General features: G+C 36.6%; 1 protein-coding gene across 1 annotated transcript in view; it reads right to left on the reverse strand.

The window, feature by feature from the left end:
* Window positions 1–7,366: 7,366 nt before the first annotated feature.
* Window positions 7,367–16,219, reverse strand: part of otp (orthopedia homeobox) — a 108,144-nt gene continuing 99,291 nt past the window's right edge. Inside the window, exons 4-7 of the mRNA XM_073992550.1 lie at window positions 14,286–14,490; window positions 14,000–14,125; window positions 8,022–8,179; window positions 7,367–7,958 (exon numbers count right to left, since the gene is read on the reverse strand). Of these exons, the coding sequence (XP_073848651.1) occupies window positions 7,554–7,958; window positions 8,022–8,179; window positions 14,000–14,125; window positions 14,286–14,490 (894 nt within the window). The 3' untranslated portion in view covers window positions 7,367–7,553. The remainder of the gene's footprint in view (window positions 7,959–8,021; window positions 8,180–13,999; window positions 14,126–14,285; window positions 14,491–16,219) is intronic.

A 16,219-nucleotide genomic window follows, 5' to 3' on the forward strand; every position in this document is an offset into this window, starting at 1 on the left:
GGAATAACGATTGAAGAAATATAGCCTTTCTGTGCACTATAGCTGAGGTGGTGGTATGCGGTGCTCAAAATTTCTTCCATCCACTTTGTGGTTAGTATAATCCCAGCAAAACAATCGTACCGACATCTTAACGAAATCGGAACAAAATTCGGACGATACGTCCGATGTCTTATCCGAAATCGTAACGATATCTTATCGAAAGTTGTATGAAGTGGTTGACATAATTTCGGAACGAAATGTCGTATCGATTTCGATCCGATTTCCTAACGAAATCTACAGAAAATCCTTGGGAAATTCGGAAAGGAAATTTCTTTCCGACATTCGTTCCGAAATCGGTACAAAATTTGAACTATTTCCGCACCGAAAAATCGTTTAGAAATCGGAACAAAATCTGTACGACGTTGCTTCCGAAATTGTTCAGATGTGTCGGATATTCGACATTTGGTTTGCTGGGATTATAGAACACAACACAATAACAGACAGAAAAAAAATTTCATCTTCATCGATTATTTTTAGCCAACACCAAAGTTTTTCTTGAAAACCTAGCATTGACTGCGACTATTATATAACTTGTCAATCGAGAACTTAAGATGGGTAGGCACATCTAAGAGGACATCCAAGAAGAAGCGTTAATATTCGATTACAACAGAATAAGAAAATGACGATTTCAGGGCCTTGTGGCACGTTTCATGTGTACCATAGCTGGGGTAGACGAGTCCATTAGATATTAGAAAAGTACGTTCCTTGACAAACGATGTGTTTTTGGTGATATCTCACAGAACCTAAAGATAATTTCTGATTTAAAGACCGAACTGCCCTTAAATTGCACTTAAACATTTTTTTTTAACTTTTTTGAGGGAGGTACCGTAAGCAGAGCTCCGAATACTAGCTCGAATTCGCTCGAATTCCACTCGCGAGTGAAACACTTTTCGAATTCGAGCAAGTTGAGGGGGATAACATGTCCCGTCACCACCGCCAAACAAAAATTTACCCCACCCCCAAATAAACTAGCCCCACTCCCACCAAAAAAAATCGGGCCCACAAAAAACTACCACCTCCCCCCAAATGTTCACTCGCGCGTAAATCGGAGCTCTGACCCTAAGGTGTTGTCCGATAATAATATATGTATCTTCAACATGATTTCAGTTTGAGAGAAACATGATTTGCATAGGTTGTTGGAACCATGTTATTCACTCCTTATGGCGCCAAAAAGTCATGTTGGCGATCCACAGTGGTCGCTGCCATTGGCCAAAATTAAAAAAATGAAAGTATAATTTTGGTACCAAATGTGTTCATATCTACTCCTAACATGTTAAATTTCTCTAAAATAAATTTGTTATGGATTACTTCTTACTGTACCCTTGAGAATAGCATCAAAAAAGAGAAATTTTAACAGGTTGGATTTCGAGGTGAATTCAATACAAATGTTAGGTGAAAGTAAAATATTAATATCAAACTAAATGAACTCTATATAGACCAAACTTAATTCGAATATTGAAAAACAATGTATTAACTTAATTTTTATGCAGTTTTGCGTTTGTTAATTTTTGGGATTAATTATTAAATACGTGTTATGACTGAAGGACTTTTGAAATGTCATTTCTTCAGTATAACTAAATCACATGTAAAGTTTTAGTTATGTTCCCCCCAACGATTTTTTTGAAGATAAGTAGTAGTCTGTAGATTCTATTTTCAAAATATCAGCTGCAACTTTCCGCAACTTTGGAAATTGCTCCCAAAATACTAAGGGTACCTCTCAGAGTGTTTTTGTCATTTTTTTTTCCAAAAGTACAGGTGATACATTTCAGATTTCTAAGTATATAGAAGAGATACTGTGAGGTTTATTTATATAAAGGATACGTCAAAATGTGGACCTTTATTTATGGCCGCTCTTCCCATACAAATTCGACCACAGTGCGATCATAGGATGTTTTAAGCTTTTGGATAGCTATATCAGAAGCATGGACTTGCCATTGAAAAACGTCATATCAATGTAAACAGCATCACAAGTAGTACCTTGGTATACGTTTTGGAGACATTTCACCACGGGTAAAGTATTTGGGAAATCGGATACTCAATTCGTAAGCTATCGTGCCATTTAAAATTTTTGTATTTTTTTTTTTTTTTTTTTTTTGGAAAATTCGACCGTTACGATCATGTGTTGTGTTGTTTACAGTGATTTAAAAAAAAACATATAGGAAAAAATGGAATTTTCTTTGAATATTTCCGTCCAAAAAATTTTCCCAACTTTCTACGAGGATAATCACGACAAAAGTGCATCGATCAAATTAAATCTTTGTATACCGACCATCTTATAGCACAATGAAAAACTGGTTTAATGAATTCGATTGTGGCCGACACTCGCTTATAAACGAAGGTCGTGAGGGTCGTCCAAAAGCGGTCGTTGTGTCAGAACAAAATTAAACCGAGCGTGACTGGATAATGCAAGATCGCCGTGTTATATACCGTGAGATAGAGGCATCCTTGGGCATTTCTTCTACCAACTAACATTTGATATTGTATGGAAACATGGTCACAAAAATGGGGTTATCTCTTTAGATCCAGCACAATTTGACAATCGCTCAAAGAAAAAAGGCTCCTGTTGATTTGTGCAAAAAAAATGTGGTTCGACGTTTATAAGATCGTCGTAGACAACGAATTTTGGATCTATGTGTATAAGCACGAAACAAAAACAGCAACCGACCAAATCCAACGGAAGAACCACTTCAAAGCAAATGATCGCCTGTTTCTTCGGCTAAACTAACCATGTGGCTACTCTACGGCTTGAGGAACAATTTGTATGCCTGAAGTCTCCTGAGAAATTCCACATGACAATATGAGAAGGATTCAAACCAAAACAAAGGTGGAATATGTGTGTCATACGCTATGGAGCCCTGGAACCCCATGACTTCATTTGATTGCTGCTGTTGAAGCGTTCAAAAACAATGTTTTTGAGGTGTCTCAATCGCAGAGAAAAAAGTGCTTCAACAATTGGTTTGAGTGGATTAAATGTGTAGAAAACATGCTGGAGAATACTTTGAAAAACAATTAAACCTTTTTTAAAGATAAATATTCACGTTTTCATTATTAGACCAAAAACATTTCTAGTTCCCCTCGTACAAGGAAATATGTGCTTTTCCCTGAAATAGTGTACAGTAGTAGCATGGACAGCGAGTACAACCTGCCGCAAAAAAATTCAAAACGATCGGATAGATGTCCTTCAACTAGACAAACAATTTTGTATGGGAGGACCGAAGCAGTGAACTGATAATCCTTATTCGAAACTAATCCATACCTGGAAGAAATATTACGAAGTGAAAATTTTGGACCAAATCGGTTACTCCCTTCGAGTGTTATCGTGTACCAAATAATTTGATCCATTTGGTAGTAATCATGCGCTCCACACAGATTGGCTAAATCGACCCAAAATTGTATAAAACGGATTTCGTCCAACAAACAACATGTTATAGCAAATATTTAAGTGAAATGGAGACCAATGGAAAAAACGATCAGGTACGACTTTCTTTATCATTTTGTACTTCGTGACAACTTAGAAAGACAAACTGGTAGTACAAATCTTAAAGCTGTGCACGATTCTGTTATGTATGAATGTTTGGGTATATTCCTCTGATAGCCTTTTAGGATATTATTTGAACGGTTTCTTCAAAAGCACACCAATCAAGTATTCTTAGAGGAGGATTTTCTCGATACGTTCGGTCTCGTGGCTGCTATTTGTATCTCATATTTTAAGCTATTCCCAGCGTTAGATGTCGCAACCCACTAAAAAATTGCATTTGAACCGCTGTCGACCATCAGCATCAGGATACGAGGATACTGTTAGTACAGCAACATAACGTTTTGCTCACTACACAGCAACTGCTAGCACGTCATATTCTTCACACTCCAAAGACCATAACGCGGGACAGAATTCATCATCAATGTACCAAGTATCTCTGGCTGCCTTGTTGAAGAAAATTATATATGACGCACAAGACGTAAGTACAAAAAATGTCAACATTGTCCCACAACAGCATCTTTTAGCGGTCGAGGACGTGCAGCGGTCTAGGGCTTAGATCCACCGATCCATCCCGACACACTGAGACCTTACAGGTCAACAATTCTCAAGGCCAAAAATTATACCAGACGTTGAAAACATAGTCCGCTGTGAATACATATCCAGATAGAGCCTCAGATTTCCACTGTTTTGATTTATGTTGTCGAATTTTTGCCTTTTCTATGGCTACCAATTCATATCCCCCAATCTACCGCTAAATTATCACATCATATCTTTCAAAAGTAGGTCCCATATCATTGAGCCAATATGAATCGGCGTGCACTCGTTGATATGAGAGAAGTCTCCCTTGTCCCATCTGGGATGTTTGTGGAACAATTATTATCTTTCGAGAATAAAACGAGAACAAATTACTTTGCGAAAACCGTTCATAGCGTTTAGCACAAGGATATGTAAATATTCAGTGATATTAACATTAGGGTGTCCAGCGTTTGGCACAATGGTATGTAAATATTCAGTGATATGAACATCCAAAACAGAAACCGGTAACGGGCCAAAAACCTCATTTTCGGTTAACCGAAAAAACCGGTCTTTTGGACACCCAAATGAACATCCTTGTGAGAATTCTAGATGCATTGTCGAAATAGCTACCGCTCAGCGAAAAAGTTGCCGAAGAAAAATGTGGATTAGGATTAAAGTTCAAAAGTGTTGCGGAGGAGGTACTTAAAGGAATGGACCGACATAGTCCATTATCGAAGTGGGTCTTATTTTGGGAGTCATATCATTTCGATAGATATCGCGCCCACTAGTCATTTCCGTGGCTCATCGTATAAATTTTGCACCAGTATCCCAGGAAGCATGGACTTGTCCACGGAAAACATAATATGTAAACAGGACCACACCGAACAGCATCGGTATACATTTCAAGGGAACTGCATTTAGACACAAATGTTGAACTTTTGTGGGGAAGGTACCCCTAGGAAGTCGGTCACTCCCTTCTAGAGACATCATGCCCACTACTTTTCCGAACATTTTTGAACTTTTGTGGGGGAGGTACCTGAAGGAGTGCACCGATATGGCTTATCTTCGAACTTAAACTATGCTTGGACAAAATATTACGAAGGTTAAATTTTGAAATGTATCGTCAGATCCGTTCGAGAGTTATCTAGCGCTTCAACCACTACACACAGTGTCACAGGGGCTTTTTGCAACTTTCTGGCTATTTTCTCAGGAAATATGGACTCGCCCTTGATGCAACTTGTACCGTCGTATGGGGGGCAGTGAACACAAGTTGTTGCAACAAAAATCAAAGCGATTCGAGAGCAGGTCCTAAACTGAACTTATCCACAATTTTGTGTGGGAGGTACCCGAAGGGATGGACCGATTGAGTCCATTTTGGAACCTCATCTAAGTTTAGCAGAAATTTCACGATGTGCAAAGTATGGATCAAATCGGTTACTTCCTTCAAGAGTTATCGTGCGCTCAAATTTTCCGAACATGTTCGAACTTTTGTGGGGGAGGTACCGGAAGGAGTGGACAGATATAGCTCATCTTCGAACCTAAACTAAGTTTGGACAAAATATTAGGAACGCCAAATTTTGGACCGAGTCGGTTGATCCGTTCGACAGTTGTCGTGCGCTCCAGCTAGACAGACAGACGGACGGACATTGCTCAATCGACTCCAAATTGTCTGAAACACATTTCCTCCAAACATACTTAGGGTGTAAAAACATTATTTCGATGAGGCACATTTTGCCCGTATGACGGTGTATATACCCTCGTTAGCATATATGCTGAGGGTATAAAAAGAAAGGGGACATGGACGCTAATAAATCCTAAACAGCATCAATGGGCAAAAAAATTCGACAAAGTCCGTATAAGAACAGAAAGGTTACAGACAAAATATGTAGATACATTTAAAATCCTCCTCGGTTTGACAATGGACCGAGGAAGTGAGGTAGAAAATACAAAATTTTGAGTCGTCAAACAAAAAGTCCATAAAAATCGTCATTAAAACTCATTACGACGGGCCAGCAACGCGGACTGGGTTCTGCTAGTATTGAAATAAAAATGCAATAAGCTTTTGCTCTTTGGATCCGGATAAGTGTTATATGCAGGTAGCAAAAGCTATCACGATTAAATTTGGCAATATACGAGTATATCATCTTTAAATCCAAATAACTTTTCTACATTTGTTTCAAATTTCTTTAGGTTTAGTTATAATTAGATGCCATAAATGTTTATACATTAAAGTCAAAAATTGTCCGATAGTTTGCCAAATTCGTCGATTTCACCACCTCAAAACCCAAGATTTATTTTCAGCAACTTCAGCATGTTGGAAAAATTAACGGCTCAAGAAACATAATTTATGCAATTTGTAAACCTTGTCCACGCAAACTTTTTACCACTCTCATTGGTGTATTAGATTGACCTCAAGTTTTCTTGTTGGTTCCATAATTATACTTCAACCAAAAATAAAAAAAAAAACATTTTTTTTCAACTTAACATTCATAAAATAAAAAATAATATTTTACAACTTGAGTAGTCCAATTAATCTACAAACTAAAACTCTTCAATATAGCAAATTAGTTGATATACTTTCAAAATTATGTCAAAAGTAGAAATTTCAATTAAACTAATTTAATAAATCTTATAGAATAAGAAAAAAGAAACACACAAAAGTCAAGTGCACAGAATAAACTTTTGGATGTAAGCCACTTGGGTAAATAATCTTCAAAAAAATACAAAATACACAAACACTTCAAGGAAAAAATCTTAAAATAAAAAAGAAACAAAAAATGGATAATAATTACATCCTTTTATAGCTTTCGGCATATGCAGTGACATAGACTAATAAATTTATAGACGTTTATTTGCTCTCAGCATTTATCTTCGAAATTTTCGAAAATTGGTAGATGGCGTTAGTAGTTTTATTTAAAGTTACTATAGATTTTAAACTATTTATTCTGATAAAAGACAAAATATGGATAATCTTTGGCCAGATCAACATCCTCATATAAACAAATTCAAAAAAATATTGTAATTTGCTCCAAAACATTGCGCAATTGTGTGAAAAGATTAGGTACTTTGCATACCGGCGACACCTACAAAAAGAGAAGACACTACAATCTCTTTGTCTATGAATTTATTAGTCTATGGCAGTGAGGCCTTTTTAAAATGCTGCTAGTCGCTTTGCAATTGTACAAAAACAAAAATAACGAAAACACAGGATAATATACTTAAGCTCTAAAGTCTTCACCACGAAAAGCTTTGAAAAGGCTTTTCCTTACTAGCTAGTCTAGCCTAGTCAATAAACCAAACAACATAACACTTTTGGTTGGTTGCTTGGTTACTTAGTTATCCTTCCACCACCCCTGGCTGGAGTGTGGTTCTTTGCATAGATTAACTTTGTTTTTCTTAATCTGTTTAGAAAGCTTCAAAGCTTTTCCATTTTTACACATTTACACACCAGTGCTGATGTTTAAAAATCTGTCTGGGGGAATCCGTAATCAGAAAAGCTTTCAAAGCTTTTCAACAAATTTCAGTAGACCGAATTGTGATGTTCGTAGGAATTGTGAGCGGCTGCTGCATGATGTAAATATGTTGGTATACCCGTGGTGGCATTTAGCTCTGAAGCTCTTCGTCTAAGGGCTGCTATGCTGTGGCCTCGCCACACATCATCTTCGGGTGAGCCATCTGTTGGTGACTGCATGGACTGATGACAATGTGGTAAGATTTGTTGTTGCTGGTGGCCGCCTTGGCTATTGTTGTTGGAATCCGAATGTTGAGATTGTTGTTGATGTGGTGGTGGCTGTTGTTGTTGTTGCTGCTGCTGTTGATGATGATTTTGGGGTTGTTGGTGATTTTGTTGCTGCTGCTGTTGAGGGGGTTGTTGCTGTTGTTGTTGTGGCGGTGGTGGTTGCTGTTGATGATGTGGTTGGGCACTCTGTAACAAAACGAAAACTGGTTAGAGAATTCACTAAATGTCCTTTCGACTGCAAAGACTTACCATATCACCATTCAGTTCATTTTGACTAGGATTCGGTTGGTTCGACAGTGGTGGTGTTACCGAAGAACATGAATTCATATTGGGTGGTGTAGCTGCGGTGGGTGAACCATTTCCACAACCCACCCCTCCCACACTGTGCTGATACATCATTGAATCTCCTAGAAAAAAAAAGAGTGATAAAAAGTTTCAAAAAATGTCACCAAATTTTCAATTAACAAATTTTCGATGTTCAAATTTAAATTCAACACCTTTGTGTTAATTTTTCTTATAAATAAATACAAAATCGAAATAAGATCACAAAATCGGTTATTGTGTGTGCGAAATGAAATGTTAGCTTTATAACACCAGCTTTGTTGTTGTTATTTTATGCATCTGAATAAAAATAAAAAAAATATGATGATGACACCTTAAATTCACTTCAGATCACTGAAGGTTATTAGCAATTTGTCATTTGTTAAGTGTTTGTTGTTGTAAGCATATATGTATGTATTGTTACTTTTCTGGTTGATGATTTTGTTTGGAAATGGAAAATTTTGCTTGGACACGTGATTGTCCAATAATGAAGTCCATAAAAAATATCACACATTTTTTGTGTACGAAAACCTAAGATTCGTGGAACTGTAGCCAAAAACGCAATAAAACGTGTTTTTGATGGATATAACAAATAAGTGTCAAATGTGGGGATTTTTAAGGCACTGGTTTAGCAAATTAAGACCACAGGTTAGCCCTTTATCAGAACAGGACTAATTATTTACAAGATCCAACAAAAAACGTTCGAGGAATTGGTATAAAATCAATTTCTCAGAGCTGGGAAAGACATGAATGGCACATGGGTCTTCCATAAGACAATTTAATATATTCAATACACTAACAATAATATTCAAATCAACGTTTGATAAATCGACTGACGCGGTCTCATATACACTCTATACATGCACTAGGCTGGTTTTAACGCAAAGGGAAAAATCGATGTCGGATTTTGTTAGGCTACACTCCCAATTTTTTTTTTAAATTTTGATGTTTTTTATTGACCTGATTATCGATGCAGAGTCGGCGACAAAGGGAACTGATGAAGTTTTTTTAGTGATAACTGAAACTATGGTCTTCCAAACCTCCTCCCGCAACTAATTAATTTCATATCCTCTGTAAAACATGTTGTTGTTATTCAAATATTTAAATATTAAAAAATAAGGGTTTTAGCTGAAATAAACACACATGATGTAATTTTTAGTTCTGTTAGATTACCAAAGCTTCAGTATAATTTGGATATGTTTACACACGTCACTGTAACCTCGAAGTTTCCATAGTAGTTTGTATGGAGCCAACGGTGAATTTTCACGAAATTGCTTTGAAGGCCGTAATTATTGTCCAATCGAAATTCGATATCGATGTTTTAAAACCACCCTAGTATGCATGTTCAGCTTATAGGACAAATGATAATTGTTCCACAAACATCCCAGAGGGATAAGGGAGACTTCTCACATATAGATGAGTGAACCCCGATTAATATTAGCTCAACGATATGGCACCTACTGTTTATCGCTGAGTCCGAAAGGCGCACGGTGGTTCAGAATCGTGTTTTTTCCTCATATAAAACTGTATACATGTAAAATCGGCGCACAGGTGTTCAGCATCATTTCTTCCTAATCAAAATTTTTGAACGGATAAGTTTTCACTTATATAAAAATTTATATATTTAAATAAAAAATGTCCATTACAATAAAATTAATATGAGAAACGTTATAGAAAAACAAACATTTTTACCCATGTAATTCAAATAAATATATAAAAGTGTTAAATTGACGGACGGGTACTGTAGTATATATGGGCAATAGAAAGCTCTGTTCCATGTCGTTCGCTTATAGTTCTAGTCCACTAAATTTGGAACTTCGCTAAAATTTAGTACCTGTAGAAAAATAAAATAAAGGTAATAATTCTACCTAACAAAAGAAATAGCTCTCCAGAAATTTGCAAAAATGACGTATTTTCCAAAATGGGGAAAATTGTCATCTTTATGGGCACACCACGCCAACACCCTCCAATATTTTAATATATTTTTTGTTTTCGTAGTTTAAGTATCAGAAATATCGAATCCCATACTGGAAATAACAATCAGTGACGACTAAAAGTTGGGGTTTAAGCCAGGAAAATCGATTTCCTAACCACTGTGCGGCGTGTCTTAATGCACTACTAGGAGAGAAGTTTCTTAAATGACTCCGATACTCAGGAAATGTCGCAAACATTACACTGGCCACTTACTACAAATAAGTAATAAGTAAATAGGATGTAGAATCGCCATTAGGTTCGATTTAAATGTTATGCAATTAATTATACCATCAGCATTTATGCTAATGAGGGTATATACACTTTCATACGGGCAAAATGTGCCTCATCGAAATAATGGTTTTAAACCCCAAGTATGTTTGGACGAAATGTGTGTTCAGACAATTTGGAGTCGATCTAGCAGTGTCCGTCCGTCTGTCTTGGCCTTTGTAATATTTTGTCCAAACTTAGTTTAAGTTCAAAGATGGGTTATATCGGTCCACTCCTTCCGGTACCTCCCCCACAAAAGTTCGAAAATGTTCGGAAAAATTTTACGTACGATAACTCTTGAAGGGCTTATCTGGTTTGGTCCATACTTTGCATATCGTGAAATGTCTACCAGATATAGATGAAGTTCCAATATGGACTCAATCGGTCCACTCCTTCGGGTACCTCCCACACAAAATTTCGGATAAGTTCAGTTTAGGACCTGCTCGCGAATCGCTTTGATTTTCGTTGTAGCAACTTCCTGAGAAAATAGCCTGAAAGTTGCAAAAAAATTCCTATGACACCGAGTGTAGTGTTTGGAGCGCAAGATAACTCTCGAACGGATCTGCCGATTCGGTCCAAAATTTGGCCTTAGTAATATTTTGTCCAAGCATAGTTTAAGTTCGATGATAAGCCATATCGGTCCACTTCTTCAGGTACATCCCCCACAAAAGTTCTAAAATTTTCGGAACAATTTTTCGTACGGTAACTCTTGAAGGAAGTGGCCGAATTGGTCCATACTTTACACATCCTAATATATCTACCAGATATAGATCAGGATCAAATATGGACTATATTTGTCCACTCCATCCGGTACCTCTAACACAAAATTTCGGGTAAGTGCACTTTAAGACCTGCAATCGAATCACTTTGATTTTTGTTGAAGCAACTTGCGTTCACTGCCTCAATTACGATGGTAAAAGTGTTTTTAGGAGCAAGTCCATACTTCTTGAGTAAACGGCCGAAGGGTGTAAAAACCCACTATGGCACCATATGTAGTGGCTGGAGATGCACTTCGTTTAAGTATATCCTCCGCAAAACGTTTGATCTTTAATCCTAATCAACACTTTTGTCGCTTCATACGCCCAACATTTTTTAAAACCCCCTAAATACATACGTTTTTGGGAAAAAATGTTTCAATATAACCAGGCTGAGGGTATATCTCTGTCGGCAAAGCCGACTGATACTTTTTTACTTGTTCTCATTCACTACCCAAATATACACATCTACTGGTTTACCTCTCCGAAGTGGTCGAAGGCCGCCTACAAAGAAAGAGTAAAGTAGAAGTTTGGTCGGCCGCAGTCTCGTTAACTGGCAGTAGTGGTAGCTTCTAGCAAGCTTCAAACTCGTAGTAAGCTATCTGCTCGTAGCGCCCTACCAACTCCTAGCAAGCTTCAAGCTCGTAGTAAGCGACCTGAGTTTAGCCAGCTCCAACTCATAGTAAGCTTTCCAGCTCTCAGGCAAGCTCATTGCGCTGAACACGCTCCAAGCTCATAACTAGCTTATCGCTCATAGCCAGCTCCCACTACAAATTTACTAGCACACTGTCATAAATTGCCAATGTTTGAATACATTAACTTTTTTGGCTGCCCTCTTCTTGGTCGGCACTGTTCTACATAGGTTTCAATGCTGCTACAACAACAACAACAACTAACCGAACTCTATTCCGACATCAACTGAATACAACACACCCGATTGACTCCAACCCGACAGTCTTCGAATATTTCCAAACCGAGCTACAATAACACAATTACCTCCGAGCCAACAGTATCCGAACTGATATCAAGTACCGTTTGTAATCGAGTAGACATCAATAAGCCGATTACCATTGAGCCGACGGCAACAAACGGATTACCATCGTCACAAACATATCACCCAGATCAACGTCGAGTCCATTATTTCAACATTGTTACGGAGTCGGCAGCAACTACCCGTTTATTTATCAAATTAATATTCCATCCATTTTCCTCACTCATTAATCGTATCACAAACTCGAGACTACTATAACAAATATTGAATTGGGTTTGCGATTCCCAAGGCTGACCCTGGCAGGGACAGAGCTTAGCTCAATCCTAGGCAAAGCTACCCGTTATAAAATTGCGGGCACAATAACTCTCGTACATAGTTATCGATTTTCATATCGTAATATATCTACCAGACATAGATCGCTGCTGACCCTCAAGTACCCAGAAACAAAATTTTGAAAATTATCGCAAAAGTGAAGTTTAAGGACATGTATCGAGTATTTTTGAAATTGTTTACAGCAGGTTGTTCTTGCGGCCTCAATTACGCGGTACATTTTTACAAGGACAGACTAATACTTCCTGAAATTATGGCTCCAAAAACTGGCGGCACCAACTAAAATAACTGATGAGCATGATAACTTTAGAATTGAGTAGCTGATTTGCCCATTAAACATCGTAAATCAATTGTATGGTGAAAAATGGTCATCGAAATATTTTTTTCTGAAATTTATATTTAGCTCGAAGATGTACTATATTAGACTGCTTCTTTCGGAACCTCCCTTGATAACCGCCCTCAGAAAAGTTTAAAATTTTATTTTAAGCGCGCAGACGATTATTGCAAGTTTTTGGAAAAATAAGTTAACTATACAGTAGAATCATGATAATTCGTACCTCGATAAATCGAAAATTTATTTTAATCCGTATAAGCTGTCAGTCTCTTGAAGCCATTTCCTTCCCATTTTAACCTCGCTGATTTTAAATCATCGGTAACTGAATTACGAATTATCGAAGTTTTACTCTATAATTTTGTACTGTCCCAAACTATTATTTAACTTTTTTCATTTTCATCTTCGGATTGAGTGCAGGTACACTTGATTATCCTTACTTTATGCATATGTACAGGAGACTTCCATTTATATCACATATGTTAGCATACTTTTAGGCATAACCACTTTTGGTGTATGTTCTTTAACATAATATACATTTCCACTTAAATAGCTCAAATATTATAACCTTCTCTTTTTTGTTAGTTATTTATTGCCAATGTAAATCACTGACAACGGAAAAGAAGAATTTTTTGAAAAAGAGTTTGTTATTGTTTTTTTAGTAGCTTACATGCAGTAGGGTGAGACTTTCGCATGACACGTTAGCTTAAGAACAAATTCTTGTCTTGTAAGAGAAATTTGACAAAAACTAACCATGGGGTCTGCACTGAATTTGAGTTTAAGGAGCCAATTTCATTGGTGGCGCCCAATGTGCGTTTTATAGCTTTGTTCCAGAACTAAGAAGTTTTTACAATTTTTACGACTTTTACACATTTTACCCGAAAACCCGTTCCGTACACAAAAAAGTTGTAAAATGAAGTCTCTTTAAACAAAAATGGCGCTGAATGACGCTCTTTTTAAAAACTTTTTACTCGACAAATTTGAGGGTGTAAAAATAGTAACATGGATGCCGGCGTCTGATTGTCTGGTACGCCGACTTTGTCATTTGTTCCAGCTTTTTTGACGTTTTTTTTCATTTTTGCGTTGCCGAACTTTTTGAAAAAAACTTTTACGAGTTTTACTATTAAAAAGTACGGGAACAAAGCTTATGTTATGTTAAATTCTTGTAGTCTAGTTGTTATTATGTTACTGTTATTAGTTTTAAGTTCTATCTTATTATTTGATACATTTTACTTTAACTAATTTGTTATGTATTTACCTAAAGCATTTAATCCATAATGTTGATAACTACCAGCACCCATGGCGGAACCTAAATTAATACCAGAATTTAGGCCACCATTTAAAGATGATGAAAGCGAAGAGGATTGATTTAGTTGACCAAAACCTTTAGTTTTTTAAATGTTTAGAAAAGAATAGGTTAATTTAACAAGAAGTACAGGAAAGAAGAAAGAGAGAAAATGGGAAGAGATAGAAGTTAAAACCACACCAACAATTAGTATCGAAAAAACAAATTAAATATATCATGTTCCAACTCTTCAACTTACCAGCTGTCATGGGATTAACACCCACACTCCAACGATCACTGCCAAACATGCTGGAACCACACAGCCCCTCACCCATGGCTATATTTGTAATATTGGCTCCGAACGGTGGTAGACCATGTGATGGCAAGAGGGCGCCTGGTGTACGGAAAACATTGGTTGTCTTCTTGCGCTTCTTCCATTTGGCACGGCGATTTTGAAACCAAACCTGTAACAAAAAACAACAATTACAAAAAATGTCACTTGCAAAAATCATCGGTCATTAATCACGACTCCAACGAGGAATTAATTGAAATTAATATTAAAAATGATCTTCGCCCTAATAGACAAAATTTTAAATTAAACAATTAGTATAATTATTTTATTTTGATAAAAAACGAATAATAAACAATGAACAATATTGAAATATAAATATGTATGTAAACCCTGCCTTCCGCAATGTTAATAAGTCGTGTTAGAACATGTAGCTTTACATCATCAATTACCGTCCCACAACCAATTTTATTTCCTTTGAAATTCTGTCTGACCACCATGCCACCGCAAACTTGATTGGACATTGTAGCAGCATACAAGAAGTTACACGCCAAAAATCTACATATTTGTCTTGTAAACATCACAGCCTAATAACTAAAAACTATGCTGTGCAAACTAAGCACAAGCGAATTAAAGGGATTTTTAGAGGGCCTTAGGGCTTTTAAGGTATGAAATACTTTAAGGAGGTTACCCCGAATTATCACAATCAAAAAATCAAAGCACAGGTAGTATATAGTATGCCACAAAAATTGTAGGTCGATCGAAGCAAAATATGCTGAGATATGTATGTCCCGTTGTGTTTTGTGTTTTTGTTTGTTTTTTGAAGTCAGTGCCAACGATAGCTCGAAAACGAATGGACCGATCTTCATATATAGTCGAACTTCTCTATAACGAACTTCCCTATAACGAATTTTTCTCTATAACGAATACAAATTGAAAACACATGTTCATCTATTTTAACCTCCCTTATTATTATTAGTTTCACTACTCAGCGAGTGGCAAGCAGTTACCCCCCGTGCCTTTTTATGATATTCGTCATGGATTTTAGTATTTTGCGCCTAAAAGTATGCACATCAATTTTACATTTTGTGATAACTACATATATGTAGGAGTTTAAAAATGATAAGTTTAATCCATTTAAATATTGTTTTTCTCTACATTCCATATCCTGGCCGAATTTTTTATCTTCGGTTGCTGCGTGGAGTCTTAACAATCTGTTAATCAGTCACTCAACACCTCAAATTAATATACATATTTATATACAGATTCTTTGAAAAATGTATTTTCATTAACAATGTGTTTGGATCTAATGAAAAAGATTTTTATTTTTGTTTAAGCCCCAAGTTTATCATTTAGATTCAAATGAAGTTTAACCATCAATAACTTGTGAAGGCCCTTAAAGGCTCCTTTTAAATCCTCCTCTGCCTTACATAGTTATCGTCTTAATAACCGAGACATGTTAGAGCATTGTAAATTGTAATGGTCGTTGAAAATACAAATACAAAACGTAGACAAGCTGAACAAAAACAACACATTCATGTTCTTGTAACTATCAATGGCTGGAGTAAGAACAATATTTGTTCTTCCTCTTTACTAAATCCGTACCCTTTGCCGTACATATAACCCTTTTGTTCTCTCATATCATCGATAGGGTTAGGGTATTCGGCATGTTAAAAGAAGGACACATTGACTGCGTAAGGTTTACCTCAATATACACGATTGCAAAAATCTTAAATAACGGAAGGATGGAGGGAAGTCAATCGGATACAAGATTGAAAACGTTGAGGTTTTGTATAAATGTATGTATATTCTGTCAGCTTGTTGATATTTTGGACAGATTACAAGATAACATTTATGGGTTAGGATAACTATTAGATTGTGAAAGGCAAAGAATGAGGAAATAT

Source organism: Musca autumnalis, unplaced genomic scaffold (genome assembly GCF_047663935.1).
Source record: "Musca autumnalis isolate F117 unplaced genomic scaffold, ASM4766393v1 scaffold_5, whole genome shotgun sequence".
Taxonomy (NCBI): Eukaryota; Metazoa; Arthropoda; class Insecta; order Diptera; family Muscidae; genus Musca; species Musca autumnalis.